This window comes from Hemibagrus wyckioides, linkage group LG10, assembly GCF_019097595.1.
Source record: "Hemibagrus wyckioides isolate EC202008001 linkage group LG10, SWU_Hwy_1.0, whole genome shotgun sequence".
Classification (NCBI taxonomy): domain Eukaryota; kingdom Metazoa; phylum Chordata; class Actinopteri; order Siluriformes; family Bagridae; genus Hemibagrus; species Hemibagrus wyckioides.
Genome location: NC_080719.1, coordinates 10,659,610 through 10,681,397, shown reverse-complemented (window position 1 = coordinate 10,681,397; position 21,788 = coordinate 10,659,610). Strand labels below are relative to the sequence as shown.

At 39.0% G+C, this 21,788-nt stretch overlaps 1 protein-coding gene across 2 annotated transcripts in view; it reads left to right on the top strand.

Moving 5' to 3' along the window:
* Window positions 1–21,788, top strand: part of adamtsl3 (ADAMTS-like 3) — a 179,702-nt gene that overhangs the window by 130,082 nt on the left and 27,832 nt on the right. For both annotated transcript variants that reach the window (XM_058400968.1, XM_058400969.1), the window contains exons 16-21: window positions 6,913–7,202; window positions 9,372–9,501; window positions 15,280–15,493; window positions 17,162–17,344; window positions 17,494–17,647; window positions 19,856–20,909. In XM_058400968.1, coding sequence (XP_058256951.1) covers window positions 6,913–7,202; window positions 9,372–9,501; window positions 15,280–15,493; window positions 17,162–17,344; window positions 17,494–17,647; window positions 19,856–20,909 — 2,025 coding nt within the window. The remainder of the gene's footprint in view (window positions 1–6,912; window positions 7,203–9,371; window positions 9,502–15,279; window positions 15,494–17,161; window positions 17,345–17,493; window positions 17,648–19,855; window positions 20,910–21,788) is intronic.

Genomic DNA, 21,788 nt, shown 5'->3' with positions numbered 1-21,788 from the left:
AGCAGAGTCTGGGGAGGTGAGATGCTGTTTCGGTAATCAGCGCCATCAGAGAGTGACCCAAGAGTGTAGAAATCACAGCTGGACATCAGCCATGTGACTCCAGGACTTAATGTGTCATGGGTTTTAGCTCAGGAATAAAAGAGAAGTGGTCTTGACTTGGATGTGTCATGCTGATGAATCTCTCTTTTACCTTCCATTCTGTTCTCTGTTTAGTTCTGTCTTCTTGCATAAGGTCTTTACAGTAAGTCAGTTGTACTATTTATTGAAATACATTATATGTTATCTATATTATATTAACAGCCTGACACAGAGGTCACACTTTATGTTGCTCAATCAGTGTTACTGAACAGTCATAGAGGTGTTTTTGATTGAATGTGCCTGAAATTGTCCTATTGCTAAAAGTCCTTAACTTTTATCGCTAGCCCTGCTGGGATTTATTACCTTTTTGCAGTGGTGAAGTGGTGAATGCAAATGGTCTCACCTTCCACATACATAAATTAAACCCAAGGTTACATACCAACATAGACAGTAAACACATCTAATTTAATGGATGATATAATGGATGTTAATATGCTGCACTTAAGAGACATACCACAAACAATGTAAGAGTAAAAAAAAGAATTGTTCAAAATCTGACCGGTGCTGGAAATCTTGCTAACTCATCTAATTGCCTCCCACATGCAGGCTGTGTATGAAACTGGGTACAGAAAGTCTGAAAATTCAAAAATATTCGCTGCTTTTTCATGTTAGTGGAATAACTTTTACTCATGCGGTATAACTTATGCACCTAATGTTATTATTTAGTTATTATTTATTAACTTCTTGAGAAGGGACTATTCCATAAATAGCATAGCTATGGGTTAAGGCTCTAGGTTGTTGATCAGCAGATCGGGGTTCAAGCCCCAGCACCACCAAGCTGCCTCTGCTGGGCCCTTAAGCAAGGCACTTAACCTTCCCTGCTCTAGGAGTGCTGTATCATGGCTGACCCTGTATTCTGACCCTAACTGCCAAAAGTAGGTAGAATTTCACTGTTCTATAATTTGTATGTGACAAATAAAGGCTGCTACTGATAGCTAGCTAATTGGTAAGGCTAGCAAGTCTGCATGTCACTAAGGAAGTGATACACTTGTACATTGTAACATGTCTGCTGGCCAACAGTTATAGCCATGATTGTTATCACTATCACGGATCTCTTGGAGTTATGTGATTCCCTGCAAGAAGAAGGACCTAGAAATTAGCCGAAATAAGTAAGCTCAGAAGGCAGCTGCCTCCCAGATGGGAGAACACAGAAGTGTGCAAATATCTGCCTGAAAATGCCGCCCGCCAACTGGAATGCAAAAGATGGTCCCTCTCTGTCAGTAGGTGGTTAAATAAATAGAGGCAGTCTGGTCTAGTGCTGTCTTTACAAATAAAACTAAACTTTTAGCTTTTAAGTCTTCCTGCAGCTATTTAATTTATTAGCATATTTTAATTTTAAAATATTAAATTCAATATGTCAGCAATCTACAGGACAGGAATCTTATCATAAAGTTACAAAATGTAAAATTTTGTTAAAATATTAATCATTATATTTTTGTCCATTTTTTATAGTTCTGATGTGTTCACTATTGTTCTAAATGAAAAATAAAGTAATAATAGTAATAATAATAATAAAAATATCAATAATAATAATAATAATAATAATAATAATAAAAAGCATCTGTGTGTGCTTGAATTATTGATCAATACTGTATAAAAATGATATCCAAAATTATATTTTTATGCTTATTAAAAATAATCTGGCCACATTTTATGTTAGAAATAGGAAAAAGTACGTTTCAAATCATTGCTAAAATGCTATTTCTAAATGCGCCCAGTCGCAAAACCACAACATAATAACACACGCATGGGGTTACATATAGCAGTATCAGAGTAATGCAGGAAGAGGAAATATGCAGAAGGCCAGTGATGAATATAGACAGAATGTCAGTTTAACACCAGCCACATGCCCAAGCTGCAGCCACATGCACATGTTTCTACTTGCCATAGTTTTCAAATATAAACACTATATAATGTAAGATACTTTGCAGTATACAATAGTAAAACCATATGCAGTATATAGTATGCATTATATGCTGTATGTTCATTCTGTTCCTGGCTTTCTCTTTCTATCTCATTTGTCTTTCTCTGCATCTTCCTCAGGCTCAGTCTCCTCTCTCCATCTCTTTCCCTCTGTCCGTCTTCCTTCTTCCTTTGAATGTCTCTGCATCCCCCTCTTTCCAGTTTCTCCAACAGTGAATCACATTACACACGAATTGGATAGGCTCTAAATTTCAGCAGTGCTTTTCCGTAAAGGCTGTTTTCCACTCATCTGTAATGCTGCATGGCAAACTCATTCTGTGGTTCATTATGAGTCCTTGTGATGTCTATTAATATTGTTTTCCTGCAATTCCATTTTGGCGCATAATGTTTTCTGGCCTGAATTATGGCTATTTTTAGTGCCATATTCCTCCATTATTTTCAGATCACTTTTCTTTCATTAGAATTCCTCTTTATATTGTATTGGTAGTTATGAGTCTGTGGTTTGTGTTTAGCCAATTTGAGCTCTCGAGGCTGTAAAGTGCTTGGTCTAATTTGACAGAATGAATGAAAAGAAATTCTAAATGAATAGTTCCAAATCCTATATCTATCCTGATTACACAGAGTTTTATTTAGATATTTATTTCTGATGGACCTACATTACTGAATCAAATACGCACGATATATTCTGCATTTATTTTGTTATTTGTAATAAAAACTATTATGAAGTACACTTTTAAATGCGTGCTTTTGACACGGGAAAAAAAGTCCTTGAGAAGACACTATGGTTAAGCAATTGGATGTCAAGCACCTAACTAATGACTGAGATTAATGATCATTCATAGCCAGCTATGAAGTAGCTGTTAAATCTTTTATACAGACCATGCTGAAGCGCAGTAACAGTGAAAATTATTTTAACAAAGTGTCAGTAATGTCAACATTTCTATTAGATGTATGGAGAAATTATACAAAACAGTTATCACAATTATAATGCACAGACCCTCATATTACAATATGCTATACATTCAGATGGTTGACAAATAAAAAGAAAAATGGTAATATTCATACAACTTATAACAAAGTGTAATTTCAGTGGTTTTCACAACTGGCACAATTGCTGTGGTCCAAATCCGAGCATGATTGTTTCCAGTGTCCCTGCAGCTTTTGTCTGGTTTCAGGCTCACTTGATTTTGGAGGACACCCTCATCCTGAGCACCTTACATTTATCTCATTTAAACAAATGGGTTACTCAGTGGCCCAGCAGTGACAGCTTGGTGATGCTAGGATATAAACACATGACCTTCCAATCAGTAGTCCAGCTTCTTAAACACTGAGCTGAATCTTATCTCATCACGAAAACACATTGAGAATGCAATGACTCACCAATTGTTTTTATTTTGGTGCTGTTATACGTCTGCATTCTTGTGAATATTGTGTATCTGCTCCTGTTGTCATGAACTGCTGGACAGTTCCCTGCCAGATGTGCATGTGCTACTGTTTACATTTTGTGTTTGCACATGTGGTTGCCCCACCCTATCCTTCCTCTCTTTCCCGCCTCTGCACACCTGTTGTTTATGTCTCACTAATTACCTTTCCTATACATACCTGCTGTCTTGTGTTTGTGATTGTGTTTTGCTGAGTCCTTGTCTTTTGTTGCCTGGTTTTGCCTCCTGGGTTATGCTGTTTGTTTTGTGTTTATTTTGTATTTTAGTCGCCTAGTTTTCCCTAGTGTTTCCATGTGTCTGTAGTTTTGTTATTTTATTGATAAATCCCCAGTTTCTCATTTTAAAAATGCAGGGTAGAATCATGACTCCTGTATTTTTTCATTCCCCATATCTGACTAAGGCACATCACGTAATGATGTCATCATTGGCTACAACACACACAGAGGTTACTTTACTTCTTGAAAAAGTGCAGACCAGCATATAAGTTGTTCGTGTTCATGGGAATTGTGATATAGTTCAATGGCAACAGAACTCAGATCACCTCCTACAGGTAGTCTCGGGTTTGGTACTGTGGTACACGTTCCGGTCCACATGACAGATTTCACATTACCAATTTTTCATGCAAACTGTGCTGTTTCAGACTGCCAGTGTGAAAGCCCCCTTAGTAATGTGTTGCCACCACTGAGACACCAGAACAGCTATAGTTTGTAGTGACACAGATTCTACAAACCTGTGGAATTGTACCCTAGCCTCTCAAATGGTGTTTTGACAATGGTTGTGGAGAATACATAGCTCCAAAATCTCCTATAAATGTTCTACTGGGTTGATACCATAGCATTTGGTTAACATCATTTTCATACTCACCACTGTTTAGTGAGTGTTCATGCCGTGTGGATATAAAAATAACTTGTACCTCTAATTCCATTTATACTGACAATCTTTTTAAGGATATTTAACATATAAAATATGTTACCAGGCATAACATCATGACCACCTGCCTGATATTGTGTTGGTCCCCCTTTTACTTCTTTTTCAATTTGAGCAACAGTAGCTCGTCTGTTGGATCGGATCACACGGACCAGCCTTTGATCCCCAGGTGCATCAGTGAGCCTTGGCCGCCCATGACCCTGTCACCGGTGCACCACTGTTCCTTCCTTTTTTGATAGATACTGACCACTGCAGCCTGGGAACACCCCACAAGAGCTGCAGTTTTGGAAACGCTCTGATCCAGTCGTCTAGCCATCACAATTTCGCACAGTTTCGCACAAACTCGCTCAAATCCTTATGCTTGTCCATTTTTCCTGCTTCTAACACATCAACTTTGAGGACAAAATGTTCACTTGCTGCCTAATATATCCCACCCACTAACAGGTGCCATGATGAGGAGATCATCAGTGTTATTCACTTCACCTCTCACTGCTCATAATGTTATGCCTGATCGGTGTATACACAGTTGCTATACATTTGTTAACTGTAGTTCAGGTGTTGTTAGGTATTGGGTGTTTGCCCCATTAACAACATATATCCAAAGGACCATACAGTATATATATACACTACCAGTCAAAAGTTTGGACACACCTTTTAATTCAGTGTTTTTTGTTTAGGGATTTATTTTCTACATTCTAGAACAATACTGGAGATTTCAAAACTATGAAATAACACACATGGACTTAAGTAATCCATATGTAATGACAAAAAACAACAGTCAGTTGTTATTTTAAGACAAGAAGGAGCATAAGCATAACAGAGCATAAGTAGCAGACATATCTCAGTATCAACTGTTCAAAGGTTATTATTTTGTATTTCGGCCGCCTTCAGCATTGTTATACAATTTGTGAGGTCACACACTGATGTTGGACGAGAAGGCCTGGCTCTCAGTCTCCACTCTAATTCATCCCAAAGGTGTTCTATCGGGTTGAGGTCAGGACTCTGTGCAGGCCAGTCAAGTTCATCCACACCAGACTCTGTCATCCATGTCTTTATGGACCTTGCTTTGTGCACTGGTGCACAGTCATGTTGGAAGAGGAAGGGGCCAGCTCCAAACTGTTCCCACAAAGTTGGGAGCATGGAATTGTCCAAAATGTCTTGGTATGCTGAAGCATTCAGAGTTCCTTTCACTGGAACTAAGGGGCCAAGCCCAGCTCCTGAAAAACAACCCCACACCATAATCCCCCTCCACCAAACTTTACACTTGGCACAATGCAGTCAGACAAGTACCGTTCTCCTGGCAACCGCCAAACCCAGACTCGTCCATCAGATTGCCAGCTGGAGAAGCGCGATTCGTCACTCCAGAGAACGCGTCTCCACTGCTCTAGAGTCCAGTGGCGGCGTGCTTTACACCACTGCATCCGACGCTTTGCATTGCACTTGGTGATGTATGGCTTGGATGCAGCTGCTCGGCCATGGAAACCCATTCCATGAAGCTCTCTGCGCACTGTTCTTGAGCTAATCTGAAGGCCACATGAAGTTTGGAGGTCTGTAGCGATTGACTCTGCAGAAAGTTGGTGACCTCTTCACACTATGCGCCTCAGCATCCGCTGACCCCGCTCCGTCAGTTTATGTGGCCTACCATTTTGTGGCTGAGTTGCTGTCGTTCCCAAACACTTCCACGTTCTTATAATACAGCTGACAGTTGACTGTGGAATATTTAGGAGCGAGGAAATTTCACGACTGGATTTGTTGCACAGGTGGCATCCTATCACAGTTCCACGCTGGAATTCACTGAGCTCCTGAGAGCGACCCATTCTTTCACAAATGTTTGTAAAAACAGTCTGCATGCCTAGGTGCTTGATTTTATACATCTGTGGCCATGGAAGTGATTGGAACACCTGATTCTGATTATTTGGATGGGTGAGCGAATACTTTTGGCAATATATATATATTTAGACATGAATAATTCTCAGCACAGCAGTGATAGTGAATTGTAGTGTGTGTGTGATGCTGGCATGAGTGCATCAGTTTTGCTGAGGCATTTGAACACTGATGTGTACATTTATGAGACACTTTTTAAGACAAAATTTCCATGTTGCTGCCCCTGGTAGGTGTGAACTCATTAATTTTGATTCTGTTCTTCTTTGTTCCTTTATCTGTGTCCTTTATCTGATTGTTTGTTCTCACCATAGCACTGCTGTAACCTGGATATTTTTAGTTGGCCTCCCGACTTAGCAGTGACATTGGGGTGTTTAACAACCACATTAATGCTCCTGCACCTGATACACTCATACCAGCATCATGGCACACACTGCCTTGTCAGTGTCACAGCTTTGCTAAAAATGTAGCACCACCCAAATAACATCTGCAGTGCAGTGCTTTTCAGTTATTTGAACTGAGTAATTGTGCATGTTTATTGTAGATTTAAAGTTTCATTTAATTGTGGTTATATTTTTCATGTCTCTGTATGTGTATTCAGCTTTATCCCAGGCCCATGGACTCCCTGCAGTGTGTCTTGTGGCATGGGTATACAGAAGCGCACTGTGAAGTGCAGAGTGTTTCTCTCCTTCACTCAGACTGAGGTGGATCTTCCAGATGAGGAGTGTGGAGAGGATAAGCCTCTCCCCCAGAGATCCTGCACCCTTGAAGCCTGCTCCAAATTGCCAGATCATCCACAGCACCAACAGAAAAATCAGACCAAGTCCTCCAAGAAAAACTATGTTTGGGAGTATAGGGGATTCACACCATGCTCAGTGTCCTGTGCTTTAGGTAAGTCTGTTATTTATTCCTATTTAATAATATTGATGCAAATATGCTTTGGGTACTCCTGATGTTCTGACTCCTGATACACTTGAAGTGTGTGTGCAGAGATGTAAACTGTTATAACACATTTAAATATTATGTTAACATGCATGATTTGGCCGATGCCCGAGTATCACTGTGTGGGATTTTTTCTATCAAAGCCAAAAACAAAATCCTAGAGTCAGTGTCTTCATGACAGGAATGGTCAAACACTGAAAGGTCAAAGAATGGGCAAATCCAAAGATTAGCCAAAGCTCAAGGCATGGATTAAGAATAGGATGCACAGTATACAATTCTCAGAAATTACACAGACTCTGAAGTTGGCAAGACTTTGCAACTAAGCAATATGTGCTCACTGTCCACTTTATAAGGAATACATGTACACTTGTTTATTTATGCATTTATCTAATCAGCCAAGCATGTGGCAGCAGCACAATGCAACAAATGTTCCAGTTATTATTCACTGTGTGATCTCTTTGACTTTAACTATGGCATGGTTGTTGTTGCCAGATAAGCTGGTTTGAATATTTCATAAACTTCTAATCTCCTGGAATTTTTACACGCAACATTCTCTAGAGTTTAAACAAAAACACTGAGTGATCCATCCTGCTCAGAAGAAATAGCCAGAGTGATCTGATCCTCCAGGAAGGATATAGTATCTCAAATAATCACTGTTTACTACTGTGGTGAGCAGAAAACCATCTCAGCATAAACCTTCAGGTGGATTACTATAGACTTCCTGCCAGCTCAGACCAGTCTGGTCATTCTCTATCGCGATCTATCTCATTAATAATGTGTTTTAACCTGAAGACCCTCTAAACCCAGGGTGGTGTTTTTCACACCATTCTTTGTAAATTCTACAGACTGTTGTGTGTGAAAATTAATCACAGGAGATTAGGACTACTCAAACAACCCTTCTGGTACAACGATGCCATGATTAAAGTCACAAAGCTCACACTTCTCTCTACTTATGTTAGATGTGAACATTACCTGAAGCTCTTGACCTGTATATGCATGATTTTATGCATTCTGCCTCTGCCATATGATTGGCTGATTAGATAACTTTATGAATGTGCAGGATGTTTCTAATAAACTATAAATTGAGTGTGTGTTGGCCTTATATATGCTATATATACAGCTCTGGAAAAAAAATAAGAGACCACTGCCCAATGTCCAGATTTGAACCCTATTGAAAACCTCTGGATTGTCATCAAAAGGAAGATAGATGGTCACAAACCATCAAGCAAAGCTGAGCTGTTTGCTTTTTTGCAAAAAGAGTGGTATAAAGGAAGCATGCCAAAACCCATGCAAATCGGGGTTATTCCACCAAATACTGATTTCTTAATGATATTTACCCAAAGCATTAAAACAATTTGTTTACAAATGATTTGCATTTTGTTTTATTTGAGTTATTAAAGCTCTGAAAATACTGCATGATCCTGGGTTATTTTGATGTGTTGACATTTCCTTTAAACTCTAAATAACAATAGTTATATTTTGAATTTAGGAGAAATATTGTCAGCAGTTCACAAAAAATGAAACAAAAACTGTTCATCTCACCAATACATGGATCTGTAAGAAAAAAACATCATAAACTGATTATTTTGCAGTGGTCTCTTATTTTTCTTTCCAGAGCTGTATATATGAAGTAATCTGAAAGTTTATTAGGAGTGTTTTAGCTGCACCTACCATATATGCATTCTTTGAAGGTATACTGTTACTGACTATAGCTCATATTTTGCTATACACAATTTGTCTGCCCCTTTGTACTCATCTTTCATTGGAACTGATCACCACTGAGCAGGTATCATTTGGGTGTTGAAAATACAACACAGAAGCATGTGGTGAGGATACAAGTAAATTGGTATCTCAGTGTAAATGGAGAGTTTAATTAGTGAAAAGTCTAAAGTTCTCTAGTGAGAACACAAGTAAGTAAACATTTTCATCACTGTTGTACTCTTTCTGACATCCCTTTTTTCTCTAGTGAATAAACCTACATTAATCACAGGATGTCAGTTTATGAGAAATGCTGTTTTCTGCCTTTACCGTCACAACACATCAGCATTCAAACAGTAAATCTGTGTATTCTAAGATGCTTTCTGACTTCCAATTATGGCGTATCTATTTGTTTCTCAGGCAGGCAGACAGCTGTTATTCGTTGTGTAAGGGCTGGGCGTCGGGAGCTGGTGGAGGATACACTCTGTGATGAATCACTCAAACCCCAAACCATCATGCGCATGTGCAACCCTCAGCCTTGTCCTGCCAGGTAATAATTCACCACAGCTATATGCAGGTCTAATAATAAGTAGTAAATGAACACCACTGGGCTTATATTATAATCATGAAGACATTTCTTTGCCTGTCTGAACAGTTTCATCAGCTTTGCTGAGTTCGGAAAATATCACAAAAATTTCATGTCCCCAAAAGACCAGGTATGAAAGCACAATAGGAGCAGCATACAGTGCCTTGCTTTTCTGCGAGTCAAAGTAAAATACAGAGTTCAGTCCAACTAGGAATGAACAAATTTGTGTCTGGATGATGTAAAACATGTCCCAAACTGTCCCTGAACTTACACAGGTCATTATTCAGCACTCTAAAAGAGAAGTACTCTTTTGAATACAACAACGTTTATAATCTGAATATAGAAGACTGTTTAAAGTTTGAAGGAGAAGTGGAGGAGGCTGTTTATGTCAAACTTGAGTTAACCATGTCTGAACAGAGGAGCATCCGATACAGCACTGATTATCTACTTACAGCCTCTTCTTCGCGCCCCAGGGTTGGGGGTTTGATACCTGGCTCAACCCTGTGTGCACAGAGTATGCACATTCTCTTTGCCCCTACTCTAAATTGCCTGTAGTGCATGGAAGAGTATGTGTATGATTGTGCCCTTCATCCAGGGTGCCCCCACCATGTGCCCATGTTCCCTGTGACCCTGTGTAGAAAATATAAGGATGGATAGTTGAGTAAAGGTCATGTGATCTTAATGAGTTCAGTGACATCACAGGTTAAAAATCTTATCCATGGTCTCCTTTTCTGATAAGTTTAATCTCAGACAAAAAAAGTTGTTTAACCGAATGAGAGAAATGAACAGTGTTAATCCGAGTGCTTTTTCCAGTGTAGGATGAATATTACTATTTCATTATGGTTGTTTAAGTCATTTATCAGCATGGTGGAAAATGCACTACAACTAAAATCCCAAGTTCGCTTGGCCCTGCTAAGGCATGTTCCTGTTTTTGAAGGCAGAAGTGAAAAAAAGTCATGTAATAACTGTCATCTTCCTAGTTGTCAGTAAAAATGATTAAGCTTCTCTGAACCACCTTAAAGATTATGACCATTCACCTTGACTTGACTTACTATTATTAGACAATTTCAAGAGTGAAAACCATCACAGATAACCAGACACTTGATGGTTCTTGCTTATTACATCATCTTCTTGTCTCTAAGGTCATTATCAGTACAAAATGTCCAATAAACTCTGAAACTTTTCCCCGTTCTCAAGTAATTATATTTTCACTGACCAGTAGTGCAAATCATCACAAGATGACTTACTCATTGTAAAAGACCATGTTGCATGTTTCGACTGGATTATTAACGACAAACATACTCAGCATTGTATTAGCCGATTAAACAGAACCAAAGAAATACACATCTGCTTCACATCTGCTCAAGCATTCTACCACACTCCAGAAGATAACATGGCTGTCCTGGCCTGAAGTGTGGGATCCATTGACCTATTGTTATTTGAAAATTTGCGTATATGAAAACCAGGATGTGAAAATCAGACCTTCTGAACCGTGTCTGAGGTCTAAAAGCATGTGGACAAAAGGATGATGCAATAAAAGCTAATGAAAAGAGATTGTGGAACAAATAATGACATAATGAATATAGTGAATATGTTCCAGGCTTTGGCTGGTACTTTTTGTTGATGTCATATTTGTCTTCTTTAGAACTTTCGCATAACAGTAGTTCATGGAAACAAATGTCCATTTGCATTGCCTTTTGCCATATTTTCTGAAATTCGCTTAAATTTTGTAAAATGCCTAGATGGAGACACAGTGCGAGACAGAATGTCTGGATCAGATGGTCGATGGAGAATTATAATCTGGGTTGTTCCGTACTGCAGTCTGGCCAATCACAGAGCTTCAGTTACATTACAAAAAACATTGGCAGGACATCTTTATGGCTCCGATTGAGAAGTAGAAATACACATGCTGCTAAATTGCTCTGTGCTGCACTCATCGCATGGCAAAACCAACCACAGATGATCTGACTAATGAGAACCTGACAAAGTTTTAGCAGGGAGTTTCTTGAAAACGCAATCTGGTTTATGGTTATTTACGTCAATGTAAACTACAAGTGATCTCAGATGAAACAGCATCTTATTCTTGCATACCATCTACATGTCTGTTAAGTGAAAACTTCCTGTTGCTAAATTATTGTTTCTGAACTATGATGTGACTCTTTTCAATTTGTATTTACTACAAGCTTGTGGAAATTGGAAACTGTCTTCAAACAGGAAATACTGTAATTTGGGCATTAGTAGGTATAAGGACAGTGGAGTCTCATGGAAATATGTATAGAGGAATTTATTCCAAAGGAAACGATTGGTAGAACTTTCAGTGAACTCTGCTGATTTTGAATGCATGACAGGCTTTTAACTCTGTTGAACAAGGAAAGATGAGAAATTTCAGCAAACAAACATTGTTGAAGCCAAACAGGCTGGTATGTGAGACTGAACCCGGGCTGTATTTCCAGCAAAATCTATAGAATTAGTGGATGTAATTAGGAACATATGCAAGAAACATGAGGTTCCAATAATCTTCTTTTTTTTTTTCTTCTTCTTCTTCCTATTTTAATATCTTCCATGTCTATGTCCAGAACAAGATGCAATGGTTGAAATATAAAACATGATCTCATGCCAGCCTTGGGAAAATATTGTTTATCTCAAATTCCAGAGCAGGCAATAAACTGTGTGGTGGACTATGAATCAAAAAAAAAAAAAACATTACAATGATACCTCCAGCGACTGACATAGTTACATAGGACAAATGAATGAAAGTGATGAATATTCGCGTTGAGTTGAGTGTGAGAGGGCCAGGATGGGAATGGCATTAATTTATCTTCTCATATATACAGTGTCCCCTGGACTTGTCCTGATCCGTGAAATGTCTCTAGCAGGCTGCATTCAGGAAATATCTGTAGCATTTGGTCTTGGCACAAACCCAGTATTCTATTACAGACCCTTGTCTAAGTGTACTAATGCCAATTAGATGTTTCACCTCCTTCCTGAGTACTTTAACTGAGAAGTAAAATATATGGATTATAATCACTTTCCACTGAAGATGAAAACAGAAAGTATTGGACAATATAGAAGGCATGGCAGCCAGAGGAGGGAGGATGTAGTATTTGCATCCTTGGGACAGATGGGCAAAAAAATGTTAGTTTAAAAAATGTAGATTTAGGAAATCCTCCATCCATGACTTCCTGTTTCACTGTTTTTTTTATTCATCATGGGAAAGATTAGAATAAATGAAGTCAAAATACTTACATAACTGAAAATGCCAATATTAACTATTAAAACCAATCATTAATACAACTGAAGCTTTAATGAAACTGCCTGGAAGAGGACAAGACTGTGTTTTCCCCTCATTCAGGGAGACACAAAAAATTCTCAGGATTTATTTTTTCCTTAAAGATCATAGGTGGAGATTTGCAGAAGATTACCTCTAAGTACTACAAACTATTCTGAAGGTGTGGCAGAAGAAATATCTCCTTCATTTCCTTAATCTAACCACAAACGTAATCACCTAATCAGCATTCTCTAGATGTTATTGGAACTTTAACTGAACCTGGTCTTGTGGTGATGAGACAAAAATGTAGCTTTTCAGTGACACTCAGGGTGGGTTTGCCATAAAGAGGAGGCTTATTATACAGAAGAGACCCCAATTACTGTTAAGCAGGGTGGAGGATCTGTGATGCTGTAGGGCTGTTTTTTCTTCCAAAGGCAGGATACATGGCATAATAGTAAATTTGGCCGCCTCTACCAGCGGTTTAAAAGTGGGTCATAGTCAGATGTGTGTGTGTGTGTGCTAATTTAAATAATGCCAATAATTCTGGAGCTGATTGTATCTGATAAACTTGCCAAACGTGTAGCTACATGGTGCCTCATGTACTGGTAACTTACGCAACTATATTTCCAGTACAATAACAGGTAATATAATGCACTGAAAGTTTTTTAAGGCAATGGCAGACACCCATGTTCAACCATGTTCAAATCCTAACAAAACATCAAAATAAAAGTGACCTTTTCTTAGCAGTGTCAGCCAACTGACATTTCAGAAACCATGTGCTGTAGTTCGATTTTCAACCAGCTTTTGATTTAAAAACAATTCTGTCATCGACTGTATCTTTTTCTTCGTTTTGATGTTTTCTATTACGGCTTTAGTATTTTAAAGTACTTTTATGAGATCCAGCGAATGCATCATACTTTTATGAATTTCAGATAAAGTGTCATCATTACCTCATGTTTTATAGCGCTCATTATCTTTGCTACAGTGCACTCACAATTTCCACTGGATTCAATGATACTGGCTTGCCATTCTTGGTGTAGTGGGGTTCAGAGTGGTCATCACTTGTTTTGTGTTAGTGTGATGAATATGTATTACAGTGACATCAGACTAAATTGTAATTGTGCTTAGATTCTGGCCTCCTCGTTTTGTAAATAGCACATAGTTTTGTGCAGACTTCTTGGGTGTGTTGTTATCTACTAAAAGCAGGACTGACTACTGATGAACCTCAGTATCAGGCTGTAAATGGAAACATGGGTTGACAGTTTATTTGAGATTTGTAAATGTATAATACCACTGCATTTTAGACGTTTCGACTTCTGGGTGTGTTTTGTGAACACAGTCCTGTGTATCTCATTGTAGGCTTGTGTATCTCTGCTTCACAATTCATATAGTCATGTGTGAAATATACATTTAAAGCCAATTATCTAATTATTGTACAAACAGATCAGTTTTAATAGGCAAAATGTGGAGCACTGGGAAAGATCCATTGCTAGGAGGGAAGATAGGCCAAATTCTCACTGGGACTGGTGGGTACAAAGAGCATGCTTACTTCACTGGGACTGTACAGAAGAACAAAAGCCACACCTCCTTTGCTAAGACTGATGGGTACGGAGGCCACGCTTTTTTTACTAGGACTGACAGGTACAGAGGCTCTTTACCTGACAGGTGAAGAAGTCATGCCTGATACAATGGGACTGGAAGGTAAAGAGGACATCCCTCTTTCATTGGGACTGATGTGTACAAAGGACATGCCTCCATCACTGGGACTGACAGGTACAGAGGATACGCCTCCTTCACTGGTACTGACTAATAGAGAGTACACCCCTCCCTCACTGAGACTTATGTTTAAAGGAAATGCCTTCTTCAGGGGGTTGACATGTGAAAGTCAAACACCTCTTTCACTGGGATTGAGAGGTACAGAATCAACAACCCCTTCACATGGACTGACAGGTGCAGAGGCTATGTCTCCTTTACTGCTGTATGAATTAGTGAAGTTTTACTTTATGATTGCAGGATGATGTGGATTATAGATGTGTGTGTGTGTGTGTGTGTGTGTGAGAGAGAGAGAGAGAGACAGAGTTCAGCTGTAATTTGTGTACATTTGATTAGCAGGAGCTTATTCTTTGTGATGAGGTTAAAGCAAGTTCTGTTGTTTGTGAATGAGTGAGTAAGGGAATGATGAAGAAATGTTAGCTATGAGCAAATAAGCAGCTGAATATATCATCTGCAGTGTGGCTTGGCTTCATAAACAGTCTGTCAAACCAGTCTGTTCCTTCAGATGTGTGTAGGTGTGTGTGTATGTGTGTGTGTGTTTTCACATTCTGTTCTCCTCCACTATGTTTGTGTTTACTTGTGTACACATGTTTGCTCTCATAATGAATTGCCTCCAGACACTCAAGTCTCGTGTGTGTGTGTGTGCCTATGAGACCAGCATTGACACTGACCTGTAAGTGTGTATTTATACTCAATTTTAGATGGGAGGTGAGCATGTGGAATGCATGCTCGGTGTCATGCGGCGTCGGATTGCAGACGCGGAGCGTGTGGTGTGTGAGGTCTGTAGGAGCCAATCACAGCGAGCCAGCATCAAATGTGCCAGCATCTGAGTGCCGAGGACCTCGCCCAACAGAGGTTCAGGCCTGCAATCAGGTGCAGTGTGTCCCTACCTGGGAGACAGACGAGTGGCAGGAGGTGACTTTACACACACACACACACACACACACACACACACACACACACACACACACACACACATACATACCTCGGTTCCCTTTTGAATAACTCTTGTGCTAAATATTAATGTAATGTGGCTATTATTATTTTTTTTTTATTATTATTATTTTATTTTTTTAGAAAGCTATAGCAACAAATGACTATATTATGACCACAAGCTCATTTTCTCAAGATCATCTTTGTGATTACTTAAAAATGATGGCAAAATAAGGCAGATGCAGAGAAATTAATTGAATTAGACGGTTGGCTAGAGGAACGGTTGGCTAGAGGAACCATAGAGATTGATGCTAATATTACACTTTACATCAATCTTGGAATGGCACATAAAGACATACTGTAGTAGCTGGCATTGTGACATGGATACACCATCAGCCCATGTAGACTTTTTCGGCCATTCTCGCCAAATAATTAAACAAGGGCCACATATTAAGTATGACGTTCCCACAAAATATTAAGTCATGGGTCAAGTTACACAAGTCACAGTCTGACAGTTCAACTTTGGTATCACTTTTAGACTGTGACCTCAATATATTCACTTGTAGCCATGACTTATTACACAATAACCACCATGTCACCTCAGATACTCCAAACGATATAATAAAGGAATATAATCATCAGCTTAGAAACATAAACAAAAAGTTAACGTAGCAACATTGCCTTAGCCCATTCTTCTTGCATTAAACTGTGGAAGGATGAACGTATGAAAAGCCTGCTCTTGTAAGTATCATTGTATCAGTATGTATATGATGCATTGTGAGGAGTGCTGTAGACATTTATTTGAAAGCATTTTGATCGTTGCAACAATGTTGATTTTCCTTTCGACTGAGAGTAGGGATGTTCCTCTGCTTTATTGTTTCGTCTAATAGACTGAAAGTAGTTCAGTGTATAGTAGATTGTAAAACTGCATGCTGAAAATGGTATTTTGAATGTATACTGTTTAATCGAAAATGCTTTTTATTGGACTAGAATCTTGGACTCCTTCGAACAATCTAATGAGGGAAGTCAGTTTACACAATGAGCATGAGGAGGAATTATTTCAAATTTACTCTAGCAGCTAATGAAAAGGTGCTCTGCAGTTCTGAGTGTGTATAGAGGAGAGCTGACATAATGATATCTCCAGCAGGATTGTGTGAATCCTACTGCTTGTTTGCATATATAAGTGTATCTAGTGTATATAAGCTTTTGAACAACACCAGACCAGCTCATCTGTAATCTACAGTGCTTGAGAAAAAAGCTGTGGAAAACAAGGCATTTTAGACGACTTTTAGTTCGGGTTAAAATGATGCCTCAAGTGCTTCTTTCAATACGTTTTTCATTTGGAGAATTTAAGGATGTATTTATTTCATTATTTTTAAGATTCATTGAACTTGTAGTTGATTTTTCGTTTATAATAGAACAAACAAAATGCATTTTTTAAAATTTCATACAGACAAAAAATTTGCATTGTTTTGCATAGTTTATGATTCACAAAAAGGGGAAAAAAAGAGTCTTTAAAGTCATAATTTTCCTTAATTCAGATATTTTTTCAAAATATTCTGAGAATCTAATTGAATCTTAAAGAGACCTGTGTGTATTGTTACACTCGTAGTTTAGTATAATGTCACAGAGTGTTTTTGTGCATTTCAGTGCTCCAGTTCATGTGGCAGAGGAACACAGTGGCGTAAGGTTTACTGCAGGCAACGTTTGGCCACAGGGAGCTATCGCCGCCTGCAAGACGAGGAGTGCGATGGAGTTAAACCTGATACACACCGGCCGTGTGTTAGCACACAGTGTCTGAAACCCCACCTAGTGGGTGGAGAGTGGTCCAAGGTGGGCGTGTCTCTCTGTTGGGTTGAACATACTAATGTTTGTGAATTTACTAATACTTGCAAGTGTATATGTGTAAACTCTAATCAATGTTTTGATTATCTTGGGAATGTTTATGAGTAGTGCTTTATATTATCTTGCTGTATTTTCAGTGTTCTGTGACATGTGGGAAGGGAATTCAGCGCAGAGAGCCTGTGTGTAGAAGGCAGACTGCATCTGGTCAGCTGGTCACTTTAGAGAGGAATGTGTGCATTGGCCTTCAACCTCCACCTCTAATCAGGAGCTGCCGAATGAGTCCCTGCAACAGTGAGAGTACATTTTTTCTATTTCGGTATTTTTTTGCTGTATCTTCTTTTGGATGATTTGCATCATAAAATGACTGGCCCTCATTAGCACCTTTTCTAGCCCCCAGCATGATGGGTTATGGGGCGGTGTTGGTTCAGCTTGCTTTGCTAATTACCGAATGCCTGGTGTATACCCAAAGATGTTCAGAAACTGTTAGATAAAAGCATCAAGACCAAAGCAATATAAAACCTGCTGAGATGGAAACCATAACAACAGTCATGGAATGTTTGCCTATTGCTATGTGAGAGGACCAGAATGTTAGCAACTGTAAATTATCAGGGTTTATAGTTTTCATGCCATGCATTTCTGAGTGAGCAGTATGTATACAAAGCACACTGTCAGTAAATAGCCATGGTTCAGTGAGAAAACACAGAAGTAACTTGGTGATATTTACCTTCATCTATCTATTAATATTCTCTTGGTTATGTCCAATTTGGCTACATACATTTTTTATTTTTAAATGCAAATAAAGAAGCATAATACTAACAATACTAACACCAAAATTCAACCAGCCAACCAATTCTGGGTTGTTTTAACATCCTTAGATTTCATCCTTTTATATTAATCCAATACATCATAAAATTAAATAACCTACCTACCAGGGAATGGTGATTTAAAGCAAACATGGTTTTGTTTTTAAATTACATTTTATAGCCATGTACCCTATATGGCCAAAGGTATGTAGACACCTGACCATCACACTTCTCTGTGGGTCTTTTCCAATCTGTTCAGACTTCATTTGCATTTAGATTTCCCTTTACTGGAGCTAACCTATTATATCATGAAAATAACCCCTGCTCACAAAGCAAAGTTCATAAAGACATGGTTTGTCATGCACTTGAGTGAACTGAGCCCTGACCTCAACCTCACTGAACACCTTTGGTATGAATTGAAATGCTGACTTCGCTCTATGCCTCCTCACCCGACATAAGTGCCTGACCTGACTAATGCTCTTGTGGCTGAATGAGCACAAATCCACACAGCCATGCCCCAAAATATAATGGATAGGCTCCCAAAAATAGTGGAGATTGTTACAAGAGAAAAGGGAACTCCATATCAGTGGCCATAGTTTTGGAATTTGTACAAATGAGGCTGAAATTGTGATTGTCAGGTGTCCACATAATGTGGCCCAGAAAGTGTAAACAATAAAATAGCACTGTATACATATGAAGATGAAATCCATGCTTCCAAATTAAATAATTGATTTGTTTGCAAATCCTGTAAACAAACATCCCCGCAAGTGGCTAGTAAACATACAGAGAGTGGAGGGTCTGTGTGTGATGTCAATTCTGCAAATAGAGTGCGCTTTTTGAGCTTTACTAATCAGTAAAAACTGTTAAATTCTCAATAAAGTGTTTTTAGCTCACCAGTATATATCTCTTTAACCTGCTGAGCCTGTGTGGAGGTCAGGATGCTTGTTGGCTAGATGCATAGGCAAGTTGCTCGTGTTGGCTGTGGATTTATAACACATTTTTGCATACTTGTAATATTGTGTCTGTTGGCTGCCAGCCTTCATCAGCAAGGAAAATATGCCCCAACTTCCTTACCACAAGTCACAGACATGAGATAACTTGTTTCCTTTAGCTGTGGACTTACTGCTGGAGCCACTTTGGGTGTCTTGCACATCTGAGCCAAATTACCTTAGCATGCACAATGTAATGTGCCTATTTACAGAATTTAAACAGTAGGAACGGATGCTCTAGGGTGATCTTCTTTAACCTTAGCAGTAGTCAATTGAAACATATTTTTCAACTCTTATAAACTGTATTGATCAGACTTGCCATGTTATTCTTCAGCTTTACTTGGTTTGGGATCAATCTTTGTATCAATCAATCAATCAATCAACATTTAATTGTATAGCACCTTACAACAACCTAAATTGAACCAAAGTGATGTACGGCGTTAAAAAGGTGACTAAAACAATGTCTATGTAAAATGAAATTGAAATAAAATAACAATAAAATATACAAAACACAGAAAATGATTATACATTTGTAATACATGTCAAGAAAAAAAAATACTCTCCCCATTCATTTGTGGGGTTAAATGAAGGTTCTTGGAGTTTTTTAAAGCATACTGAGACCTACATAATAGCTGCTGGAGTCCTCAACTAGCTGGTGTTTTTACCATCTGGATTTTGCTAACCCTTTGTGTTTATTTTGTTTGCAGAGCACAAGTACTCCAAGAAACGTTGTCCTCAGGTTTTGGGCCTCAAACGCATCTACATTCAGACAAAACAAGAGAAAAGACTTAGCTTCACAATCGGTGGACGTGCTTATCTTTTCCCAAAGACATCAGTTGTAATCAAGTGTCCAGTGCGCAACTTTCCCAAAGCCCAAATTCGCTGGGAGAAGGATGGTGTGGACATTCAAAGCTCCAAACATCTGACCATCACAAAATCTGGAGCCTTAAGGATCTACAGCTTGGAAGTTGGAGACATTGGGCAGTATCGCTGCTGGGCTAACCAGGATTCAGACACCTTCATTCTAAAGCTGATAGGCCATGATAACAGGCTGCTAGAACATCCTGAGGGTAAAAAATTGGTAAAGCAGAAAATCAACAGCAGCTCCAGAACTTTCCCTAACAAAGAGGGAGGTATTGTTAGATCAAAGTGCCAGGACCAGGAACAGGAGGAGTTTTCTTTGACTAAGAAGGTCCAGAAACATGGTCAAAGCTGGCTGCAAAAGAATGAGCTTTATCTGGAGGAGGACCAAACTAAGGAGCCTGTGGATCCCATGGATTTAGGTAATTATCTTCTAGCATCTACTTCTACTAGTGATGCAGTGATTTCAGCAGCTTCAGGTGCCTTCACTCTGGAGCCAGCTGAGTTTGAGGAACTGATTCGAAACATCAGCCAGCTTGCAGAAAGTGGAGATGTGACAGATGACCTTGCTTCCCAGCTTATTGGGAAGCTGATGGAGGAGATAGCTGCATCCCAAGCCACAACAGACAAGCAGACAATTCAAACAGAAAGCAAACATCTAGACAGAACGCCTAACTCCTCTGAACACTCTGGGGGGAAGAGTTTGAAGAGCAAAGCAGTTATTGTTCGTCATAGCACACATGGATCCACCATGAGCTTTCAGAGAGACCTCAGTGTCAACGTGGGAGGGACTGCCTACATAACCAATGCCACTCGAAGCCTGACACTTCTGTGTTCAGCTCAGGGTATCCCAACACCTTCCGTATCCTGGACCAAAGATGGAATCCTGCTGCAATCAAGGTAAAATACTTTAATTAAGCCTCAATTATGTGATTATGCTGGACTTGTTTGGGTTTCTAGGATGGTCATACACTGAAAACACAATGGGAAACATAAAAAGTACAGATAATACCTCCTATAAAATCTAGTTTATTAGATCTAGTCTAATAAATTCGAATCAGTTATATTAGACTTATGTGCAGACAATGGCCAATGGTGGTTAAGGCTCTGAGTTCTTTATCAGAAGGTTAGGGTTTAAGCCCTGGCATTTCCATCTTGCTACTATTAGAACTTTTAGCAAGACCCCTAACCCCCTCTGCTCCAGGGGTGCTGTGTTATGGTTGACTCTGCGCTCTGATCCCAGCTTCCTAACAAGCTTGGATATGAGAAGAATAGAATTTCACTGTCCTTTAATGTATATATAACAAATAAAGACCTCTAGTTCTAAGCCTGTTTATGTGGTATATAAGTAAGAATGCTTGCCATTTGCTTTGAAGACAGTTAATTTAGAAGTTTATTTTCAAGTTCACAACCTACCCAGACATTTACCTCCAACTCCTCTATTTCTCTTTAATGTGGTCCTATCCAGGTCAAATATGCTGGCTCTCATCCTCCTGCTCTCTCTAGGGCCGCATTGTGGTCTAGCAATGTTGACTATTAAATGCACTTACTGAAAACATTGACTTAGTAATTCAGCTTTGTGCAGCTAGGGACCTTAAGCTCAGCTTCTACCCAGACTGTCGCTAAACATTGTCTGCCCATCTTCCAAGACAAAGACATGACTGTGCAAACAGTGGCCTCAGTTCTTTTTTCTACATCATCAAGACAGCTCGGCAGTCTAAAAGAAAACTATTTAGCCACAATAAATATGCCATTTTTTATATTTATGGCATTTTCATC